Here is a 24,528-nt window from a genome sequence, read left to right on the forward strand (position 1 = left end):
ATGTGGTAGGACATACCTCAGCATATTTGTTTTCTGGTTGGATCATATTTTCATATTTGGATCTAGTTCAATTCTGAGAAGTGATATTGATTGCTTTGTCAGTTTTAATAGCTTTGGTCCATATTTTTAAAAAGTCACTTATTTATTTTTGGGGTGGTCCACACCCGGCAGTGTTCAGGGGTTACTCCTAGCTTTGCACTCAGCAATTACTCCTGCTCATGCTTGAGCAACCATAAGGGATGCTGGGGATTGAACCCAGGTCAGCTACATGCAAGGCTATCACCTCTCTGGCCCCATTGCTCATTTCTTACAGTTCTACATTAGTTGACATTTCTGTATACAGTGGACAAGAGGGCTTGTTGCCTTAGCTTTTAGACACACTTAATAATTTGTCTTTGAAATCTAGATTTGATATACAAAAGTTTAGCTTTAATTTCCTGGGGGGGCATGGAGGGGGCTGTGTGTGATTTGGGACCCTACCTGGTGATGCTCAGGGGTCACTCCAGGTGGGGGTGTGTGTGTGTGTGTGTGTGTGTGTGTGTGAGATTTGGGACCCCACCTGGTGATGTTCAGGGGTCACTCCAGGTGCTTTGTGTGTATGTGTGTGTGAGAGAGAGAGAGAGAGAGAGAGAGGAGAGAGAGAGAGAGGAGAGAGAGAGAGAGAGATATTTGGTGATGCTCAGGGATCACTCCAGGCTCTTCACTCAAGAATTACTCCTGGTGGGGCTGGAGTGATAGCACAGCGGGTAGGGCGTTTGCCTTGTATGCAACTGACCCGGGTTCGATTCCCAGCATTCCATATGGCCCCCTGAGCACCGCCAGGAGTAATTCCTGAGTGCAGAGCCAGGAGTAACCCCTATGCACAGCTAGGTGTGACCCAAAAAGCAAAAAATAAATAAATAAATAAATAAACAAAAAGAATTACTCCTGGTGGTGCTCAGGGACCATATATGCTGCCAGGTATCAAACCTGGGGTGGCCGGGTGCAAGTCAAGGACTTACATGTTGTACTTTCAGCCTCAGATTTGCTTTTTTTCTTTTTTTAGTGATTTTTTTTGCTTGTATATGTGTTTTTTTGTTACTCATTTAACATTTATGACATGTTTTGTCATAAAACTGTTTTATCTAAGTACTTATGTACGTTGATTTATTTTTCTGAATTGTCACTAAAGTTTAGATTAGAAAACAATTTCAAAAACATTTCAGAGAATGCTGAATTTCAGAATTATGGATTTCTTAGTGAACAAGATTGCCTTTTACTTTATTGCTATCTTTATATTTAATAAAGTCTGACCTTTTCTTATATCTTAATGCTGTAAGGAGTTTAAGTGACAGAAATTCTGTGATAAAAATAGAGATGGGTGTTATATCTTTTAATGCGTGATTTTCTATGACTCAGACATTTTGGGCCTCAGTTTTCTCATCGATGAAACAAGAAATGTTTCACTTTTATGGATATATTTTTATTGTTGATTGCCAAGAGTCACTACCCCCCGTGGAATATGAATAATCAAAGCAAATAAACTATAACAAAGGGAACTGAGATTGGAAAATGCAGTGTTTGCTAGCAGGTGACGGGCCTGAGCAGCCGTCCGGGCCATTCTGGTCATGGGGTGGCTGGAGATGTCGGGTGGACACAGTGAGGCTGTGAAGTGACATACCCCAAATTTGTACATTGTGGGGAAGTCAATAAATTTCAGTTAATGTAGAAAACAGTACCTTTGGGTATTTGGTATTACTGTGTATTTCCTTAATCAAATATGACTATTTCTTGATATTTAGTCATGGCACTCATTTCTTGATGAATTTTGGTTGATTCAAGAGTTGGTTTTTGAAGTCATTCGGGTTTTCCTGGGACATGTATGCATACAAATAGCCTTTATCTGATTTTGTACTGAAAATACTTGTGATGACCATTAAAGTATAGACATAAACACTGAATGAAGATGAACTAGTATTTGATGTCATAGGAAGAAAAATTAAAAACAATATCTGGTTTAGGTAACACCCGTGGCCCAGGACTGTTAGCAGATTCATTTACCCTTACTCCCCGAGTTCTGCTTTTTAGTTAGCCCACTGCTGGTAGTTTCTAGGAAGATCCAACAAGATGATCTGCAGAAACTTGCTCATGGGTATTTTGGTTTGGTTGGGTCGACCCCTGTGGATGCGGCGGGTTTACTCCTGGCCCTGTGCTCAGGGATCACACCTGGGAGACCGTATGGGGCGCCAGGTATCGAACCTGGCTGGGCCACATGCAAGGCGAGGGCCCTACCTGCAGTACTGTCGCTTCTGCCCGCATTCACGTAGTTTGACGTAGATTACTTTGTTCCCACGGTGTATTAAAAACTCACAGAAGTAGTGTCCCCTATTCCCACTTGTGTAATACCTGTTTCACGGGGTGCCTTTGTGTTTTGGTCTGTTTGGCTTTTCCTTGGGTAAGGGGGGATGCCTTGCACTGCCCGGGGTTTGCTCCCGGCTCTGTTCCCGGGCATCTCCTCCATGGGGCTCGGGGGGGACCATAGGGACGTTGCTTGGACCACTTTGGAGAATGGGATGTTTGCATCCCGGTGGAGGCGGGAGTGGGGGAGGGCTTGCAGCGGCCCCGGCCGGCCTGGCCTGCGCTTGCGGGCTGCGCCGCCGCCCGCGGCCGGCAGAGGGCGCTGCGGTGGGCGTGGCCGGCCGCGGCCATTTGGCGGCGTTGGCGGCGTGCGGGGACCATGGTGCGCGCATCTCCCGGCCCGGCCAGCGGCGCTGGACCGCGGCCCTCCTCTCTCGGGTTTCGGTTCGGAGGGTCCCGGTCCCCTTCTGTCGTTTGTTCGGGGGGGATGGGGGTTGGCGGAGCGGGGCGCGGCCCAGGGGCCTGGGTGGTGCCGGGGATCGAACCCTTCCCGGGGCGGCCGCGCTACCAGCCGGGCTGGACCCAGCTGGCCCCCGGGCCCGGCAGAGGTCCGCCTAGGACCGGGCCCGTGGGTGCGGGGAGGGCGCTGGCCGCGCGCACGGCCGGCCCGGGTCTGACCCTCGGCGTCCCCTAGGGGCCCCCGAGTACCGGGAGTGACCCCCGAGCGCCCCTGGGAGTGACCCCCGATCAACCGGGGTGACCCCCGAGAGCCCCCGGGATGATCCCCGAGCACCCCCGAGAGTGACCCCCAGGCTCCCCCGGGACTGACCCCCGAGCACCCCCGGGAGTGACCCCCAGGCTCCCCCGGGACTGACCCCCGAGGACCCCCGGGATGATCCCTGAGCACCCCCGGGAGTAACCCCCCTAGGCTCCACCAGGGGTGACCCCGGAGTCCCCACGGGAGTGATCCCCGAGTCCCCCGGGATGATCCCCAGCACCCCCAGTAGTGACCCCGAGGCTCCCCCGGGAGTGACCCCCGAGGACCCCCGGGAGTGACCCCCGAGCCCTCCCGGGAGTGACCCCTGAGCTCCCCTGGGGTGACTCCTGAGCATCCCTGGGAGTGAACCCCCCCACCCCCACCCGCTCCCCCCGGGGTAGTAACCCCGAGTAACCCCCCTCCCCCAGTGATTTCCGAGTACCAGCAGGAGTAATTCCCAACCCTGGCCGGGAGTGATCCCTGAGCATCACCGTGCTCCCTCCCCAACCTGCAGTCAGTGCTCCATGGAGAGAGAGGGCACAGCCGGTTGGGCACTTGCCTTAAAGCAAACCAACGTGGGTTTGGTCTCCAGCAGCAATGCCTGAGCCCCCAGACCCATGACCGTGTATACAGCACCCCTTTAAAAAGGCACCCCCCAGATGTGAAGTCGAGTGTTAAAACTTGAGTAGACCAGCTGGGGTTGCATGTCCATAGTAACCTGCTTTGTGCCTGCAGTTTCCAGCGATGTCGGGTGTAATAACCCCGAGGGGTAAAGCCGAGTTAAGTGTTTAACGCGAGTCACTGTAACTACCATCTGACATTTTCTTAACGGCAGGAATTGGCTTAGGATTGTGCTGTCCCCGAGTCTCTGAGGAAAATGTAAGGAATTTTATTGAAACTCAAATGCTTCATGGTGATGATGTTAACACGAAGGGCCGGTTTTCACGACTCACTGGCTGTGTCTTCCTCTCCCAAGTGTTTGATTGCGATCTTAACACAGTCACGGAGTAAACTTGTGGTTGTTACAGGTGGCATCTTAAAGGGTCGGTCAGTCTCGAACGGAAAAGGGTCCACGTGCTGTGATTGTGTTCTCTTCCAGCCCAATCTCTATCCCACCGTGGGGCTGCAGACACCGGGAGAAGTGGTGGATGCCAATTTTGGGCAGCATCCCTTCGTGTTTGATATAGAGGACTACATGCGCGAGTGGAGAACCAAGATACAGGCGCAGATCGACCGGTTCCCTATCGGAGATCGAGAAGGAGAATGGCAGACCATGATACAGAAGTGAGTGAAGAAATGGGAATCGACCTTATTCAAAACTTTATTTTAAAACTCTGTGTGTGCTGAGTGTGTGGTGTGGGGTGTGTGTGTGTGGTGTGGGGTGTGGGGTGTGTGTGTGTGTGGTATGAGGTGTGTGTGGGGGGTGTGGTGTGTGTGTGTGTGGTGTGGGGTGTGTGTGTGTGGTATGAGGTGTGTGGGGGGGGTGTGGTGGTGGTGGTGGTGGTGGTGGTGGTGGTGTGTGTGTGTGTGTGTGTGTGTGTGTGTGTGTGTGTGTGTGTGTGGTGTGTGGTGTCGGGGATTGAATCCACAGTGCAGCATGTAGTAGCACTCCGACTTCTCTGCTCCCTACAAAAGTTCTTTTGGTATGAAACTTTTTCTCAAAAATTTGTTGAAGACTTTTTATCTGATTTATTTCCTAATAATTTTAGTGTATTGCCTGTTCAATTTCAATTTATAGAAATGTAATGTACTTTATTTAAACCATTAAAAGTAATGTTTGGTGACACACACACAGAACTGTATTTTGGTTTTAGAGCCAGGCATTTATATTTGATGGAGAAATACTTTGACCCTAGATTGCTTAGGGTATGTTCATTTCTCTTTTCGGCAGTGGGGCAGGGGTTGGGGCCCCATCCAGCATTGGTCATGGACTGTTCTTGGCTCTGTGCTCAGGAATCACTCCTGGGAGTGCTGGGGGGGGGGGGGGACCGTATGTGGTGCCAGGGACCAGACCGGGGTTTCGGCATGTACAGTAAGCGCCTGAGCACATGTGCTGTCTCCGGCCCTCACTAGCTGTAGTGCAAGAAAATGAGCAAAAATACAGATACCATCAGTCTAGCAAATAACTTAAAATTTTAAATTTATAAACATATAGTTTTACATATTATAAGGCAATTTCTATGTAATTTATCTCTAAATATAAAATAGATTAAGTGATCTAAGTTTATTGAACTGCAGATTTAATAAAGCTCATATATTTTTTAGGAACGATAATGAGTAGATGATAGGATGATTTTGCAAACATATTTTTCCCCTTCCAGTTGTTGTCACCCGGTTTGGCAGAGTTCTGAACTAGGTTGACGTTCAGGGGTCACATTCCTTTAATGCTCCCAAAAACGGTTGCGTGTAGGCTCCGTGGGGGGCTCGTCACAGGGAAAGCGGCTGTTCCCTCCGAAGTGCCACCTCGAGAGCCTGCTCAGCCGCCTTCCTGCGCCCCAGCCCCCCACCGGCTCCTACCCAGCCCTCCAGACTGGTTCTGCATTCTGTGGGCAGATGGGAATGTGTGTATTGACCACTCGGTGGCTTTTCAGAGAAACATCCTTGTTTTTGAAGTAATAAAGAACGCTGATTGATTTTATTTAAAGACTGATGAATCATCCTCATAAACTTTATTCTGGAACATTTTTCTCTTTGGGTTCACCTCAGGATTGTGTTTACACTTTGGGATATCATTTCATAGAACTGGTAAAAAAAAAAGGCAGGAGAAAAAAAATAGGGATTAGACACATAGGGTGAATCTGTTATTTTTCAAAAAGGACTGAAAGGTATTTGGATACTACCAAGAAATTAAAACATTTTTTTTTTCTTTCTGGGTCACACCTGGCGATGTTCAGGGGTTACTCTGGCTCTGCACTCAGAAATGACTCCTGGTGGTGCGCGGGGGGCGGGGCGGGGGGGCACATGGGATGCCAGGGATTGAACCCAGGTCGGCCGAGTGCAAGGCAAATGCTCTACCTGCTATACTATAGCCCGGAAACTAATTTTTTTATTCTTGTTTCTCTACTAATAGTTATTTTTAGAAGAAGCTACTTTAACAGGTGTATTTCCATTCCTTCTCAGTATTCTTTCTGGTCCCTTGAATTGTTGTCTATAGGTTTTTCATCTGTAACGATAAACTTGATAAACCAGTAGTCTCAGAATAGCATTTGCTGTTACCGCGTTGGACACACAACACGTAAAGAACAAAGTTGGGTCCTAATTATTTCAAGGGAGCAAGTTGTTTTCTGGTTAACACAAGTAGACTTTGCTTATGTAGACGTAGTATGCACTTTGTGTTCCCATGACTAAAAGCTGTGCTTTCTCCTTTTCCTTTAAGGATGGTTTCATCTTACTTAGTCCATCACGGGTACTGTGCCACGGCAGAGGCCTTTGCCAGATCTACAGACCAGACTGTTCTAGAAGAATTAGCTTCCATTAAGAATAGACAAAGTAAGGATCTTGTGCATGCTAACACTTGTTTTCAGATGATAGGTTTTAGATATATTTTTTCAATTTTAAAAAATGCATTTATTTCAAGTTCATGTCTCTGAAATCTTTATTGACATTTAAGATCACCTTTTAAAAAATAAGCATAGGACTATGTTAGTAGTACTGGATGTAGAAGACAACATTTTGAGAAAAATTTTCTTAAGTAGTAATGCTTTTTTTTTTTTTTCCTTAAAAATGTCCTGAACTTTCAGGAAGTAAAGATGCTATACAGTGTTGGTTTTTTTTTTATGAATTAGTGGAGAGAATATGCAAGATTTAAATATTTTTGTTAAATTACAGCTAAGTTTAAAATAGTTTTTGATCTTAAATATTTATTGCTTATAGTCAGCATTTAGTTCATAAAATCTGTGCAGGCAAGAGCAAATCAGCATATAACTGTCCCAGAGTTAACCTCATCCATCAGGAAAGGTAAACCTTGATGAGAACCAAGAGAGAAAAAAAAATACAAACCATGATGGATGAGAATGATATTTTTCATATGCCACACTCCTGTAATATGCTGTTGTGTTGGAGCTAATTCTGTGCTTTGTGTCAATCACTACATTTCTAAGCACTGGTGAGAAAAAGGTGATCACTTATTTGGTGCCCTCATTTCATAAATATCTGACACCAGGATCAGAACACCAGGATCAGAACACTTGGTGCCTCTTGAATTTAGATCATACTCAATTCCTAGTATTCTCTTAATAGTGGAACCAAAAAATGATCATATTTGGCAAGATAGTTTGAATATTATTTGTGATTTTTCTAGTCTTATTTTAAACCAATTAAGATTTGGTTGACATTTTAAAAGTAATCTAATAGCTACCTCTACAAACTTGATGGGTTTGGAGATAAGTGTCTGTGAAATTGTTATCACAGTCTGCCATAAACATATCCCTGTTTTTTTTGTCAGCATTTTAATACTCCACTGTTGCCTAACAGATGTCTTTTCTAAATTACGCGTATGTTGTAATGTTTTTTAAAAAAAGTTTATGAAATAGTTTTTATATTTTTAATGTCTTTAATTTACAACTTTCCTTAATTGCAAAAAATAAATTATTTTTAGAAAGGATAATTATAATTAAAGATATTTTGCTAACACTTTGGAGCATCCACTAATTCTGCTCTTTAAAAATGAATCCTTTTCTTTCTTTTTATTTTTTTAGGAATTCAAAAGTTGGTTCTAGCAGGAAGAATGGGAGAAGCCATTGAAACAACACAACAGTTATATCCAAGTTTACTTGAAAGAAATCCCAATCTCCTTTTCACATTAAAGTGAGTTTGTATAATAAGGTACATTTATTATAGATATACATTTATGTTACATATAGCCAAAATAGTTTTTATTTTACTAGTTTTATTTTTGACTTGGCTTATATTTTGTAATAGATTTTTATAAAATCTTATATTTCAAATATTTTGTAATAGAACACATAAAAGTAACAACTATTAACACTTGTATTGAATCCTATAGTTAGATGTTATGTGTTTGCTCCTCAGTCTATGTATTCAAAATGGGAAAATCTTATTTAGCAGATGAATATCCATTTTCTCTGCAAATTACCTCAGAGTAAGTCTTTTAGGCTTTTCAAATTGCTGTAAAACGTACGTGATGTGAAAGCAACCATTTGTACATGTACAGTTCTGTAGTATTGAGTATATTCACTTTGTCCTGTGGCCATACCAGCCATTCTTCTGTAGATGTTTCTGTACCCATTAAACACTTCCTATTCCTCCCACCCTCTTGCTCCTGGAAACCTCCATTTTGATTCTAGGTCACTCCTATTAATGAAGTACTTTTTGTTTAACGTATTTGTCTTAGCATAACATCCTCGCATGGCCCGTGCCACCCTTTTCTTCCTTTCCAAGATTGACTAGTATTCAGTCACATTTGGTTTCTCATCTGTCCCTGGACATTTGAGTGGCTTCCACTTTGGTTTGTTGCGAATAACGTTGAAATGAATGTGGCTGTTTGATTCCCGACCCAAAATTTCTGTTTCATCCTGGCTTAAGATTTCAATTTCGTAATAAACACCAGAATCTTTTAGTAAACCAAAACATCAGAATTGTTTTTACTTTGGAGTAAAAGTTTAAATGTGACCCGGGGAGGGGGGGGGGCGGTCATGAAGTTGCAAGTGGAACTGAGGATGGTCTAGAAAGGGTGGGGAGCCAGGTTCTTGCTTTGCGTATTATACATCACACAAGCACACACGCACATCATGATCTTATGTACTGTTTTTTTTTTCAATCTATTGCAGATATTGTTTTGATTACAATTTTAGCTTGAACAATGAAGTCCACTTCTGGTTACAGCTACAATTAAAGATTTTCTTGGGGATAGGTCTTCTGCATTGTACTCTTGATTTTTTCTGAAAATTTAAAATTTCACTCTAGGAACATAGTGTACAAGGCCACATTTAGTTGTTTTTCTTTAAGTTGTTTCCGGGGGTGCGGGGGGAGGTCATAGCTGGCAATGCTCAGGGGTTACTCCTGGCTCTGCAGTCGGGAATCATTCCGGGTGGTGCTGGGGGAACCATATGGGATGCTGGGGACTGCATCCAGGTTGGCCGTGTGCGAGGCAAGTGCACTACCACTGTACTACCTCTCTGGCCCCATATTTAGTATCTTTAGCATGCTCAATATGAAACTTACTGATAAATGTAAGTCGTCAAAATATTTTCAGATATTTGCAATTACGGTATAAGGTTAACAGCCTTTTAAAGCTTACATTTTTTTCTGTTCTTTTTCAGAGTGCGTCAGTTTATAGAAATGGTGAATGGTACAGATAGTGAAGTGCGATGTCTGGGAGGCCGAAGTCCAAAATCTCAAGACAGTTACCCTGTTAGTCCTCGACCTTTTAGTAGTCCAAGTATGAGCCCCAGCCATGGAATGAATATCCATAACTTAGCATCAGGCAAAGGAAGTACTGCACATTTTTCCGGTGAGATTCAGTATTACCTTATTTTCCCTTCTGTAAGAACGGCTAAGTTTCTAAAATTCTAGATTTTTTTTTTTTTGTAGTTGTTTCACACATCTGTATACTTGATTTCAAGATGTTTTAGTTTCCAAGCCTGTGTTTTTTTTCAGACAAGAGTCGTAATTAAATTGGGATACCCCAAATGGAAAAAAAATAATCAGAAATCATTGTTGCAATTCCAGGAAGAATGCAAACCTTAAAAAGAAAAGGCCAGCATGGCAGGACTCCAGCATGACAGGGTGGGGGACGGACAGATGCTTAACTTGATGGGTCACTGCGCGGTGATGATAGGATGATGATAGATCGTGAGGAAATAAATCAAATGTCACGGGTAGCCCATTGACCCTCCAACGGTCCCGATTTTGTTTGTGGGAGTAGGACTCCCTGGGGGCGGGGGGTCCTGCACGCTGGTGATGTGGGGGCCACAGGGCCACTTGGGAGCCTTGGGCTGTGGGACCTTTAACCTGGGGCCTTCAGCACGCTGACCAGTGCTGTCACCTTTACTTATTTATTTTTTTTTTAGTTTTTTTATTTTATAAGGTAGTTCACAGTATTTGATTGCATTTAATATCAGACACCAATCCCACACCATGACACCTTCCCACCACCAAATTTGGGATGTTTTCATCCCAAGCCCTGTCCCAAAGCACAACCGAAATAATATATTTTGTATTGTCTGTTACAAAAAACTGCTGCTGCTGAAAATGCTACAAAAAAGTATCCATAGAGGAGACAGTGTGAAGATTGTTCTGTCTTGGCAGGGGCCATTAAGACATTCTTTAGGATGTCACTCACATGTTGTTAAAGGTTGAGTGATGCGAGCTTTCATATATATATCTGAAAATACATATATCACTGTCACTGTCATCCTGTTGCTCATTGATGTGCTCGAGCGGGCTCCAGTAATGTCTCCATTGTGAGACTTGTTACTGTTTTTGGCATATCGAATACGCCACGGGGAGCTTGCCAGGCTCTGCTGTGCGCGGGATACTCTTGGTAGCTTGCCGGGCTCTCTGGGAGGGGCGGGAGAATTGAACCGGGTCTCTGAGAGGGGTGGAGGAATTGAACCTGGGTTGGCCTTGTGCTGGCAAACACACTACCTGCTGTGCTATAGCATATATGCGCGTGCATGCGTGCGTACGTGTGTGTGTGTGTGTATTTATCTCTAGGATTTGTTGCCTACCATTTGAACTCCATCAAATGTGGTGTGGTACTTATGGAGAGTGGGTAGGGAGTGTCTTATGATGTGTCACACAGTGCGAATGCGGCTACACATGACCTTTTGTTTTCTCCGTCCCTGATTGTGTAATACAAAATCAGAACGAGTACCTTATCGATGACCTAATAATAACTTCATGTGCTTTTTATTCATCTTCTCCCACTCCCCCGCCCCACTAGGTTTTGAAAGTTGTAGCAATGGTGTAATATCAAACAAAGCACATCAATCATATTGTCACAGTAAACACCAGTCATCTAATTTGAATGTACCAGAACTAAACAGTATAAATATGTCAAGATCACAGCAAATGAATAACTTCACCAGGTAAGTGCTTTCCCTAGCTTTTGCGTTAACCATAAACAACCTAATTATAAGTCTGTCACAATTTTTGTAATTTTGAAAAATGTGACTATAGTTTTATTCCCAAGTTCTTTGGAGCGTTTCTGTTTACCTGTCAGCTTCTTGTTGCTTCTTCCTCTGCGCACCCTATTTACTGGGGTTTTGAGGCCGAATTCAAGACTGAGCTTCCTTATCTTCCTGCCAGCAACAGATTTCTAAAAATAGTCACATAAATATCATTTATTATGTCTCCAAGCTAAGTGGCAATAGCATTTAAGTTCTGGTTAATATGTATACACCCAGTTTCTCTCGGAAAGGTTGTAACTTTTAGGTGTAATGTACAAAAGTTGCCTTTGTAGTTTAAACACTTAAGTTTAGAGTGAGTCTCCATCTCTAAGTAACTTGCTTCTAACAAATAGTTGTCATTTGGTGAACAGGTATGTAGCATACAGATAGTGTCAAGGACCTTATTAGATGTCAAAGAGTGCATCATCTCTGGTGAGCTCTGGGAAAGATAGCTAGACCAGAGGACTGTGATTCTTGAAGTACCCAGGAATAATACTCATGAAGTACAAATCATTTGAATTGACACCAGTGGAGGATAGTGAGTTTTTAGGAATTCAACTAGTCCCAGTTTTATAGCATCTAAGTCTCAGTTTGATTCATAACCAGTGAAATCATAGCCTCTTTTCTTTCCACAAAAGTTGTGGATAGGGGCCGAGAGATAGTCCAGCAGGGAGGGCGTTCGCCTTGCACGCTGCCAACCCTGGTTCAATCCCCAGCATCCCATCTGGTCCCCTTGAGCACCACCAGGAGTAAGTCCTCAGTGCAGAGCCAGGAGTAACCCCTGAGCATCTCCGGGTGTGACCTAAAAAGCCAAAAAAAAAAAAAAAGAAGTTGTGGATAAATTTTAAACCTGTTTGATGTTGGTTTGGTCATAAAACATGATTTGAAGGTGACATTGCGTTTCAAGGGAATGTTGGAGCAGAAGTTACTCGAGGAGAGAGAATCTTGTAGAATGTAATCTAGTGGAAATGGAATTCTGAAGAAAGGAATGTTATATACAAATCTGTATTCACAAATTTGGAGATAATCTGAATTTTCAGGTTATGTTTCACGAGTCAGCAGATTTACTGAGTGGTATTAACACGGTACAGGTGATTAAAAGGCCTGCACGAGTGTTGTGGGATGGACAGCAGAGGTGTCCCCTGCTGTGGAGGTCAAAGTAGTGATGACGTCCCAGAGAAGAAGCAGGGGAGCGGAGAGGACGGGCTGCAGTTTGAGCGAGCTCCTGGTACTTGATGCAGTACCTTGCAGGAGCACTTCGTTGTTGAAAAGGGTTCTGCCATTGCTTGAGGGTAGGATTGCAGGTGTGGGTTTACTCTTTACATACTTTTCTCGTGCCAGGAAGTTGCTAAAGACGTTTCTCCTACCTGAGTTCAGGGAAGCAAGCTGAAGGGAAGGGCTGGTGACACAGCACCCTGTTCCGTGTCCGTGTGCAGGCGGAGGGACAAGGAAGGAAACCTGAACTGGCCTGAAGTTGTTGGGCGGCAGTAGTTATTTTGTATATGGTAATGGCTTTCCCTGCAGAAGCTTGTAGGCAAACGCAGTGGGTATTAACTGTTACAACCATTTTACAGATGTAAAGCTGAATATCAGAAAAGTAAATGATTTTTTTAAAGGAACAATAATTTGTAGCTAGTAAGTTGCAGCGCTGAGACTACTTCCCAGGAGTTTGAGCTCCCAAACGGGTGGGGTGTTCTTCAGTTGGTCGCCCCTCACTGCAATGCCCTTCCCTCTACTCCTCTTCCATCCTAATTTCTGTTAAAAGTTGTAAAATTCAAGCCCAGATGTTGCCTCTCCCAGGGTGTTTCCTTAGATCACAGTCTTAGCAAATGTGTATCTGTAAGGGAACAACTGAGCTTTTTATAGTCCTCGCTGCTGGAGAGCAGAAGCTATTTTACTATATTTAGCGTTTTACCTGGAATATGGCTCAGAGGCTCTTTATATGTGAAGGGCAGAGTCCTCTGAACTACACTCAATTGTCAAAGCAGTTTATCGTATCCAGACCACTGAAAGCTATGAGTGTGCTTTCTGCTAAATGAAACATTACCTTTTAAACTTCTATTTTTTTGGGGGGGGCGTCAATTCTCTAAGCTTATCAAGATTACCAGCAAAGTTCTGTGAATGACAAAGACCCCCAGGCCCATTGCACCCCCCCCCCTCCTTTTCTCTATGTTTCTATATCTTGTCACCTTATCAGTTTCACTCACTAAAGTACTGTACTTCCACATGCCCTGCACACATGCACACATACGTACACACATGCTTCAAGATATGGTTACTTCTGGTGGTCTTATGCAGAGAGTGCTTTGCTAATATCTACTTAGTGGGTTTCCCCGCCCCCACTTCTATGGATGTTACATTTATTTTTTAAATTGACATTTTTAATTTAAATAAATTAAATTCTAAAATTTGGCCTTTTCTCATTGTAGAAGTAATGGTATTTGTTTTGTTCACATTTATTTTAAAATGCTTTTGTAATGAGAAAAGATTTTTATTTAAATACATCCTGTATTTTTATGGAGTATTTGCTCCCGGACTGAATCATTGCCCAGCTCTTCGGGGGAGACCTTTATTTACTATTGGTATTTTAATTGGGGGGGAGGCGGTGGAGGCTACGACCAGTGTTGGTTGGTGGCCACTCCTGTCCCTTTTCTAGGTGATTATTCCCTGTGGTGCTTAGGAAGCCTGGGCCCCCTGCTTGCAAAGCACGAGCTCAAACCTTGGAGCTAGCAGTAGGAGACATTCAAAACTGAACAATATAGGGCTGGAGCAGTAGCCCGTCGGGGAGGGCATTTGCCTCGCAGGCAGCTGACCTGGGTTCAATCCCCAGCATCCCATATGTCCCTTGAGCACCACCAGGAGTAATTCCCAAGTGCAGCGTAAGGGGTAACCCCTGAGCATCACCGGGTGTGACCCAAAAAGCAAAGTACAACTACTAATAAGCAATAAGTAGATTCTGTGGATCTGAAGGGAAGGGCATATTTGGCATATTTGCTTATTGACAAATAATTGCTCATTTTACCTATATGGAGTGAGTAAAATCTGGAAACAGCCTAAGCTGTTAATTAAGTTGAAAAATTAAGAATCAACAAAATGCTGTAGAATTTTTAGCTGATAAAACCACAACAGCTAATTAGAGAGAGAAAACAGAAGGGAATGCCTTGCCACAGTGGCAGGGTGGGGTGGGGGGGAGATGGGATTGGGGAGGGTGGGAGGGACACTGGGTTTACGGGTGGTGGAGAATGGGCACTGGTGAAGGGATGGGTTCCAAACTTTGTATGAGGGAAGTATAAGCACAAAAGTGTATAAATCTGTAACTGTACCCTCACGGTGATTCTCTAATTAAAAATAAATAAATTTAAAAAAAAAAAAGAATTAGCTGATAGCAAGTCTGTGTATTAGATATTGTTGGGGAAGAGGTAGGTTAGGATGAGACTAAGAAGCTTTAAAAATTACTTGCCTTTTGAAGAGTGTGTATTTTTAAATGAGGACAAATGCCAAAATGTCAAGATTAAAAAAAAAAAACCACAGTATAGAAACAATTTAATAAAAGGGCAGAAAAGAGTGTTCTAGAAGTAGTTTCCTTTGAGGGTGAGGTTTTTCCCCTCCATACTGAAAATGGAGGTTGGGATGGGGATGAGCAGTTTGGGGCAGAAACTGACATGGAACAAAGTCCAGTTTGAGTTTGAGAAGTAGTGGGAAGTATGTCTTGAAATACGGTTTTTCAGTTTATGCAAATTCATAAACCACTTGTTTTAGTAAATGTACTTTTCTCCTTTTATCTCTGGGAGTTTTGCTTCGAAATCAGCTATTAGGCTTTGAATACAACATTCCAGATTTAACTAAATACCTTTCTTGCCGATTCTGTTGCCTTATCAAGTCAGTTTATAAGGAGGCTACCTAGTCGCGTAGTGATTTATTGTACACGGAGCTGCAAGTGTGATATTTCTAAAATTAGGTTTGTTTTTTCATTTTCAGTAATGATGTAGACATGGAGACCGATCACTACTCCAATGGAGTCGGAGAAACGTCGTCTAATGGTTTCCTAAACGGTAGCTCTAAGCATGACCACGAAATGGAAGATTGTGACACCGAAATGGGTCTGCAGTGATACTTCTTACTTTTTTTAAAATTCAAAAATGATGGCTCCAGGGTTATGTTTTCACTTGTACTGATCCACAGCTGCTGAGCATAAATCCAAAGTTGTTTGTGCCCTTGGATTTGACATGACATTCTCTTAACTTTCTCGTAAGAGCTGGTTGCTAACGAGAGCCTCCTGAAGTTCAGTGTTAGAACTGTTTGGTGCTGGATTTCTTTTTTTTTTTTGGCTTGACTTCAGCACTGTGGTAAAGTGCAGCCCGACTCGATGCTGAGTGTGACATGTCCCAGAGGCCGTGTGGAGTCGGGGATAGGACAGTTCGCATTCCACACCATGGCCTTTGACGCTCAAACGAGAAGAGATGATTTCATAAATTCTGTTCAGACTCTACTTAACGTGAATCTATCTGACTTTTTAGTTCAGAGCCTCCTTATGTATGACCCCGCTCCGACCCCCTCAGGTCAAGTGACTGAGAAAGACATCCACGTGTCTGATGTTACTTGATTGGCAGTTTGTGTAGCAAACTGCATTATAAAATCAAACCGTTCACAAACCGGCCCATCAGCTGGAGTGAAGATTATTGAAGCATATAAATTCTTATTTGTCAGAATTCCATGATGTTGAATTTTTTTAGTGTTTGAGGTTCAAAGGTGGTATTAACATTGTTAGATTATATATAGGAAACTGTACGTTTCCTTTTCTCATACAAATTATCTTGTTATGGAGTGATTCACTTTTTTCAATCAAGGAGTATGAATTGTAAGGCAGCCTCCTCTTTATGTTATCTGATAGCAGAACACTAAACATTCCCGTATAATTAAAGCTTTGCTCTAAGCGTATAAGTTCCAAAGCAAGATAACCTGGATTTGAATTCTGCAACTGCCACTTACTAGCTGTTATTTAGGACAAGTTACTTACAAACTCTGTGCCTCAGTTTCTTCATCTGTAAAATGGGTGTAATCATAGCCAAATGCGTCATCCTGAAGATTTAATGAGCTAATCTGAAAAACTATTAGCACAAAGTGCCTAATAAATATTGATTTATACAGTTACATTACAAACTAGTGCTTATGGCTAATCGAGATCTAGAGTAGATTCTTGACGAACATTTTGTTCAGTATTGTCTTTGTCACAGTGGGGCGGGGGAAGGGAAATACCGACTGATGGTGAATCGAAATGACAATACGAGAGGACCTGATTTTGTCCTAGGATGTTTTTCTGAGCCTCACAGTTTCCAGCAACCTACTGTGATGAGGATTTCCATATAGTGTCAAATTTTTTTTTTTGAAGTAGCCATTTATCTGAAAGCTAAGTAATCCTTGTGATTCATTTAATATGGTGTTTCTATGATTTATTGTAATCATTTAACTTCTAGGAGTTACTTCATCTCTGTTTTGGGTCAGTGTAGTCTTGAGACAGTTTTTTTTCTTTTTAATGTTTCTTTGTGTAATGTTCAAGATTTGAACTTAACTTTTATTTCCCCCGACTTGTAACTCCATCCTAATAGGTACTTTTGAGACCTAATAAGTATATCTTTAATTTTGAAAGATTCTATACTTAATAAAATTAATCTGTTAAGATAAAAGACTAGTGCTTATGAAATGTGAGGTACAGAACAAAAATGTGAGGTGTAAGAAAGTTATTTCTGTCTCCCCGCTGTACGCTCTTCAGCCAGGTAGTAAAATACTTCTTTCGCTTGCAGAAGTGGACTCCAGTCAGTTAAGACGCCAGTTGTGTGGAGGAAGTCAGGCTGCCATTGAGAGAATGATCCACTTTGGAAGAGAACTGCAAGCCATGAGTGAACAGCTGAGGAGAGAATGTGGCAAAAACACGGCCAATAAAAAAATGCTGAAGGTAAATTTGCTTCCCCTTGAAGAGCTAGGAATGATGTCCCCGTCGCTAAAATGTTGAGTGAAATACGGAGCAGTGCTGGGCGTGCTTGTCGGGCAGCTGGACACTGAGTCCCTCGCAGGGGCTGGGCAGCTCTCGCTCCCGGACAGCTGAGCAGGCTCTGCGCTGTATCAGTTTTGCCTTCCTAGTCTTTATCAGGCTTACCAGTCTGAAGACTTTATCAGTTGACTTTTTATTTTTGCTTTTTGCTTTTTGGGTCCCACCCAGCAATGCTCAGGGGTTACTCCTGGCTCTGCACTCAGGAATCACTCCTGGTGGTGCTCAGGGAACCATATAGGATGCTGGGGATCAAACCTGGGTCAGCCACGTGCAAGGCAAACATCCTTCCCACTGTACTGTCCGTCCGGGGTCTCACTTTACTTTCTTAGTCTTATTTTCTGAGCGGCAAATTTTGCAGAAGATTTATTAGAAGAAATAAGTGTGCTTATGAACTATAAATTCTTTTTTTTCTCTCTCTCTCTCTTGGTTTTTGGGTGATACCTGGCTATATTCCTGGCTCTATGCTCAGAGAGCACTCCAGGTGGTGCTCGGGAACCGTATGGGTGCCGAGAATTGAGCCCTGGCCAGCTTTGTGCAAGTCAAACCCCGTACCTGCTGTGCTGTAGCTTCAGCCCATGAACTATGAATTTGGTCTATTTTTTACTTTGGTACCCCTTGTTCGGGTTGCAGTAAGCTGGATGTTATACAGTAAGTAAAGGTTATACAGTGGTTGGAGATGGGTCTCTGCCGTCCTGTAAGCAGGCCACCAGAGGGGCCGAAGCTGAAGCCAGACGGGGGAGCCAGAGTTGCCATCGTGGCCACTTTGCCCACCTGTGCGAGCGGTCCCTGGCCTGCAAACAAAAAACAGACAAAAAGGAAAGCATTGTAGTCAGTGGTGGAGATGTTAGGACTCTTTGGAAGCGATTTGGCGTATTCAGTCAAGTTCCACCAGCCCTATAAACTAGGAAACAGTAACAGCCACTAGAGAAGACAAACGAACAAACAGAAAACCCGGCATAGCTTGGGCTCCAAGTTGATTTCGTCCTTCCCCTGAACATTTTATTTGTTTTTGTTTCTGTTGTTTTTTTTTTCTTTTTTGGGTCACACCTAGCAATGTATAGGGGTTACTCCTGGCTCTGCACTCAGGAATTACTCCTGGCGGTGCTCAGGGGACCATATGGGATCCTGGGAATCGAACCCGGGTCGACCGCATGCAAGGCAAACGCCCTACCCGCTGTGCTATCGCTCCAGCCCCCTCCCCTGAACATTTTAAAAAGAGAGGTACATTTAGTGCTCCTGAGTCTGATGGTGGCGCCCGGGGGCGGGGGGGGGGCAGCAGACTGCCCTCCCTTCCTGTCCCAAACAGAGAGGGCACCAAGCCGCCTCCTTGGTGGTGTGAAACAGGTGATGGCAGAGAGCTGTCGCCCGGGTGCGGCACCTGCTGTCACGCCGCTCGCTCCCCAGGGTGCTCCACGTGGCTCCAAGAGGGCCAGGCGGGTTTATCTGCGGGCGCTGCCCTCGCCCAGCCTGCAGCCCCAGGGTTCCTGCTCTGGAAGCATAGCTCTGTTCCAGCCGCCATCCCGAGTCTCTGGGCTGTTAACTGGTGACAGAGAGAAATGACTGCATTTCGTCATGGCGTTCAGCTGTGCTCAGGAGGCCCGGGGGCCACAGGCCGGCCAGGTTGGTGGTTCACTGCGGTACGTTGCTGTGGCTTCGGGCAGTGTCTGGGGAGTCGGGCGGACCTGGCGTTTAAACTCAGGTCCCCGCACATGCCGACCCAACCTGCGGGGCTTCCTCCCTGGCCCCTTGGGACTCATTAAAAGTTAAATCAGATTTTCATTTATCCAGAAACTGTCATTTTCCCCTGTAATGACCCGATTCCCTGAGGGTCTTACTGAATTTCTCCCCTTTGGTGCAACTAAAATTAATCCACTCGAAAATAATCTTTAATTTTTTTTTGAAAATTACAAAAAATAACTTCTTAATACTCTCACGGGGGCCACAGGGCTAGCTGAGATGGCTGGAGCTTGGGTACCGGCACTGTGGAAGCAGTTACTTCCCGACCCGTACTGGGCTCGGCCCCACAACCCCACCCACCAAAACACACAGAGCTGCCGCTCAGGACTTACTCCTGGTTCTGCTCACTCCCGGCAGTTTGCAGGGTCCCTATGGGGTACAAGGGGTCAGTCAGTCCGGGGTGAGCATTCAACAGAAAGCCCCCTGCCCACATACCAGCTCTCCAGTCCACAAAGCGCTTTTTTAGTTAAACGTATATCCACAATAGAGGCCGGCGGGAGTGCAGTAGGTAGCACTGGCCTTGCACGTGGCTGGCCTAGATTTGATCCCCAGCACCCCAGATGGTCACCTGAGTCAGGAGTGGGTCTGAGCCCTGCAGGGCCTCAAGACAAAACCAAAAAAGTTGTGCATATTCAAAACGAGAAGTGGGACATACCTTTACAAGTGGGTGAGAGGTGTGGATCCCTTTCGATGCATAAGAGAACTGAATCATGAAGCGATTGTATACTTTTGCTTTTTAAATGAGAAGTTCAACTTAATAAGCATTTCTTTTGAAACACCCAGATATTTTTACTTTTTACAATTTCTTTAATGCTCGGTTGAGAAAGAAGATGGGCAGCTGGATGAAACCTGCTTTTCACTTGCTCTGCTGCTGTCCCGAGCCCTGCGGTCTCTGGGAGACTCGGCTCCGTCACTGTGAGATGCGGGGAGAGAGCCCAGAGCCCAGAGCATTTCAGTCTTGGCATGAAAATAAGGTTAAGCTCCCAGGCGCCACCTTCCAAAGGTCTTGGACACGGATGTCCCTGTGCTCTGAGAACTATTCTTTAGGTGTTTGTGAAGGCAAAATGCTTTTTAAAAATTCATACTTTAGACACTCAAGCATCTACTTCCTGGTTGAACTTGAGACAAAGTAAGACAAAGTAAGCATGATGCCGCTTGTGGTGCCTTTTTAAAAAACAATATGGCAGGTTTTCTCTCCTTAAGCACATCCCTGGCTCCTGTGCCTTTGAAAATTAAAGATTTTACTCTTCCTTACTGTGCATGGATTCCCGTTTGTTGAAGCTCAGAAAGTGACAGTCCAGGCCCGTCCTGGGCTGCCCCTTGGTGGTGTGTTGAGTGAGGAGAAGCCCCCCCTCCCTCGCCTGCAGAGTGAAGTGGCTGTTGCTTTTGCCCTCTCACCTCGAGCCAGACCCCAGCTCCTTTGAGACTTGAGCGTTGAGTTCTCCTTGCCTTTCCCTAAATGCTTCTTGATCCGGACAGGTAAAACGGGAAACTGGACTTACTTTAATGTACTTGAAGAAGGATGCTAGAGCAGCTTCGAGGGCGACGTGGGGGGGAATGCCATCACTGAGAATGGATTCCTTTCCCTTCCCTTCAGGGCTCGTGTTTGTCCCCTAGGGCTTTTTTCCCCCTTGTCTTTGTCTTTGATTTCTTCTTCTACCATCCCCCCTCCCACTTTCCCCTTCTCCCCCGCAGCTCCGCTTTGGCGGGAGTCCAAGGCTTGTCTGCCAGTGGCTCCGCAGGAAGCTACTGACCGGCTTCCCTTGGAGAGCAGCCCCGTCCTGGTCGGGCCCCGCCTGTGGCCAGGCACTGCGGGCGGCTCTGCGGAGAGTCGGCCACAGTGCGTAGCCCCGGCCCGCGAGGAGCATCTCTTCTAGTCCTCAGAGCAGGAGCAAGTAAACAGTTGGGCACGGCTCCGGATTTGTCTCGCAGGGCGGAGAGGATTGGTTCTCGGGGCCACACCTGGGAGTGCTGGCAGGTGGGGACGCAGGGCAAACCAGGGCTCAGGTCCGCTCCCTCGCACTTGCAAGGGGTGTACAAGCACCTCAACATGAGTTATCCGCCTGGCGCGGAGTCACTACAGAGTGGGAGCAGAATCGTCCCCACCGGGGGTATGTCTGAGTGTCTGGCACAGTCAGCACGCAGGGTGGCGGGGCTGTTGGTGGCAGAGGCACACAAACACCCTGTGTTCCCTTCAGACTGCACAGCTCAGCCTTCCGGGCGCTGACCCCTCACCAGGGAGAGGCCTCTGGGTGGGAAAGCTGGGGAGCAGTCGTGCTGGCCAGGAAGCCTTCTCCCCACTTCCGCCTGCTCCCTTATATTACCTGTATACGAACAGGCACTTTGAGAGGGTGTGGCTGCCGCTGGTGGCAGGTTGATTGTTGTATGTGCAACATACAATATGTTTTCTAAACGTATGTTTTGAGAAGACTGAAAGTTACATTATGAATGTGTGTGGGTATCTTGATGACATTTTAATTTTATTTTGTTTGGGGGCCACAGCCAGTGATGCTCAGGGTTATTACTGGCTCTGCACTCACAAATCACTTGCAGTGGTGTTTGGGGGACTACCTGGGGTGGCCACATTACAAGGCAAGTGCCTTACCCGCTGTACTATCTCTCCGGCTCTGATGGCATTTTTAGATTCCTAAAGGGAGCCCATTTTCCATTTTGTGCAGTTTGAGATGACATCGAGTGAGTTTATACAACCCCCCAATCTGTTTAAAAAAAAAAAAAGCAAAAACAAGTATGCTGGCTAATAGTGATAATAAATTGTAAAAGAAAACATCTAGTGGCGGTGTCTTTCCATCCTCCGAGAGTTAGTTTTTTTAATTTCTAACCTTTTTTGGCTAGGGGAGGTTATTCTTTATGTGTTGAAGGGTTGAGGGAAATTAAAGAGATGGGCCTGTTACAAGAAAAATGAAAACTGACCCCGAATCTAGTTTGAGACATATAGCCAAAGTCATGGGCGATGAATGGGTTTGATTATTAGTGTAGTGCCACATCCAACCTGTTTGTAACCAAGGTGATCATAAAAGAATTTTTAGTTAACAATAAAATTGCTGTTTCGACAGGATGCATTCAGTTTACTAGCTTATTCAGATCCTTGGAACAGCCCCGTTGGAAATCAGCTTGACCCGATTCAGAGAGAACCTGTGTGCTCAGCTCTGAACAGTGCAATATTAGGTGAGTAAGGCCAGAAATGTGACTTGTATTTGATTGGATATTTGGTAAAAGGTTAAGGATGCTGGTGCCTGTTCTTTGGTTGGTTGGTTTGGGGCTACACCCTGACTCCGCACCAAAGCATGTGTGCTTGCCCTGAGCTCTCTGCCCGGCCTGGTTTCTGCTTTTTGGTACTTAAAATTTAATGCACAGAAAGCTCCCTCCTTAATTTAAATCTAGACCCGGTGGGATTCTGTAATGCACCTGAATGGAATTAGAGCAGCACCTGAGGGTGCATCCGAGGCTGTTTGGAGAGCTGCTGTGCTCGTGCCCTGAGCATATCTGACCTGATGGCCGCTCCAGTCATGCTGGTCATCATGCCCCCGGGGCCCCCATGTGACCTGGGCTCTGGCTCCTGACCAGCTCTTCGGTCTTGTTATTTTTGTCTCTCAGTTTTCGGGCCACACCTAGTAGTGCTCAGGGATCACTCCCGGCGGCCTCAGGTGACCAGATGCGATGCCGGGGATCAGACCTGGATTAGCTGTGTGTAAGGCGAGGGCCCTCCCCACTCTCCTAGCGCTCTGCCCCTTTAGGGTCAAATTCTGTCTGTGTAAAAGTTCAGCAGGCCGTTGTCATCTGTACACGCCTTCACTGAATACTAAGAATGGACCAGGGGGAATAAAGCAGTTTAGTTTTTTGTTTCTCTTTCTTTGGCCCACACTCAGCAGTGCTCAGGGCTTACTCCTGCTCTGCACGGAAACTGGAATTTGCTGTTGCCCTGACTGCTCGCTGCTCCTAGGAGCTACTTTCACTGGAGTGCAGTTATGAAACTGAATTGCTGGACAAATAACTATTTGCTCAGTGTGTTTATTTACACACACACACACTCTCCCTCTCTCTCTCTCTCTCTCTCTCTCTCTCTCTCTATATATATATATATATATATATATATATATATAGGGTTGAGTTTACTTAAAACTTATGGGCAGGTTTTTGAAAAGGTGATTTTTTGACATTAGAAGGTATTTTTTGAGGCGGATTAGGGCAGTGCAACAAGGAGCCAAGTTACGCAGCATTAGACAGGGAGACCTGTACTGGGCCCGGGTGCATGTGGCTGCAGTGTAAAGCATGTACCGAGTCATGTTTGAACTTCAGTTTCTCCATCCTTTTAAAAATGTCAGTCCATCTTATATTGAGGCCTAAACCAAAATGTCGAAACAGTTTTGTATGTGGTACTTGTCATAATTTTAGAATTTGCATATCATTGAATTTTCTTTGGCTAATTTGTTGTCTTTTCTCTGGTTATACAAAATTTAGTTATTTCTGTTGGTAAAAATAGATCTTAGTGGTATTATTGGGATTGTAGGGTAGATCATTTACTATAATTGTATTTTGGAAATTCCATCATAAGTAATTGTGAATCTAATTTAGTTCCATCATAGGTAATCATGAAACTAATTTACTTAAACTTTGTATTTAAGTAATGACTTGGAAATTGGCTTTTTTATCTTGGGTTCTATGGAATTATTCTTTTTTTACCTTATACAAGATACATATATTCTTATATATAGTGCTATAAATAGTGCTTGTGTTTATTACACTAAAAACTGCCAAATAAGATCCCTAAATTGCAATGAGTGTATACTGTGCCTATTTAGAAACAGTGTCATGTTAGTCTTATATATTTGTATGTAATTTTTGTGAGTTTACTACAAAAACATAAAGATGCTTACAGCCAGTTTTTAATCAAAGCACATTAGCCTGGGAGCAAGAACCTTGAGACATTTGTAAAAAGAGACGTTTCCTTTTCAAATGTTATTGTCCATTAAGTTGATTTTTATAAAAATTGAAATGCTCTTGATAAAACTACATTAAGGCAGGGTATGCTTAAGTCAGTTAAACGTACTGAAACACCAAAGTTTAGCTGAGTTGATTCTTGCCAAAGAACAGCCCTTGCTTAATTTTAATCCAAAGGATACTTTCCAAGCCATATTTTCTCACTTGCATACTTTTTCTTGCAGTCTTAACTATTTTATTTTTTAATTTTAATTTTCTCTTGTACCTTCTTCAGTTCCTAAACTTTCTACCCTCTTATTTTGAGTCCTTCCTCCTGGGACTCCCGCTAGCGTAAGGCAGGCTTGGACTCACGCAACTTTACCATGCGGGGAGCTGAGCCAGTGCTGTCACAGCTGCCCTGTGTCACTGTGCTGACCGGCGCGTGTCTTTGCAAGCTCAAGTCTGGGTTCTCACACAAGAAGTCGCCAGCTCTACCACGCTTGGTCTCCTTTACCACTGCTCTTGTTGCTCCTTAACATTTGTATCGCACTATCACAGATGCCTGCCAGGTTTCTGGC

The 24,528-nt window shown here is 44.5% G+C and overlaps 1 protein-coding gene across 1 annotated transcript in view; it reads left to right on the forward strand.

Moving 5' to 3' along the window:
- The window catches only part of RANBP9 (RAN binding protein 9), an 81,948-nt gene that overhangs the window by 55,160 nt on the left and 2,260 nt on the right, over positions 1 to 24,528 (forward strand). The window contains exons 6-13 of the mRNA XM_055126010.1: positions 4,194 to 4,378; positions 6,471 to 6,583; positions 7,792 to 7,900; positions 9,376 to 9,566; positions 11,001 to 11,145; positions 15,205 to 15,326; positions 17,028 to 17,179; positions 22,087 to 22,198. Of these exons, the coding sequence (XP_054981985.1) occupies positions 4,194 to 4,378; positions 6,471 to 6,583; positions 7,792 to 7,900; positions 9,376 to 9,566; positions 11,001 to 11,145; positions 15,205 to 15,326; positions 17,028 to 17,179; positions 22,087 to 22,198 (1,129 nt within the window). The remainder of the gene's footprint in view (positions 1 to 4,193; positions 4,379 to 6,470; positions 6,584 to 7,791; positions 7,901 to 9,375; positions 9,567 to 11,000; positions 11,146 to 15,204; positions 15,327 to 17,027; positions 17,180 to 22,086; positions 22,199 to 24,528) is intronic.

Source organism: Sorex araneus, chromosome 2 (genome assembly GCF_027595985.1).
Source record: "Sorex araneus isolate mSorAra2 chromosome 2, mSorAra2.pri, whole genome shotgun sequence".
In the NCBI taxonomy this organism is placed as follows: domain Eukaryota; kingdom Metazoa; phylum Chordata; class Mammalia; order Eulipotyphla; family Soricidae; genus Sorex; species Sorex araneus.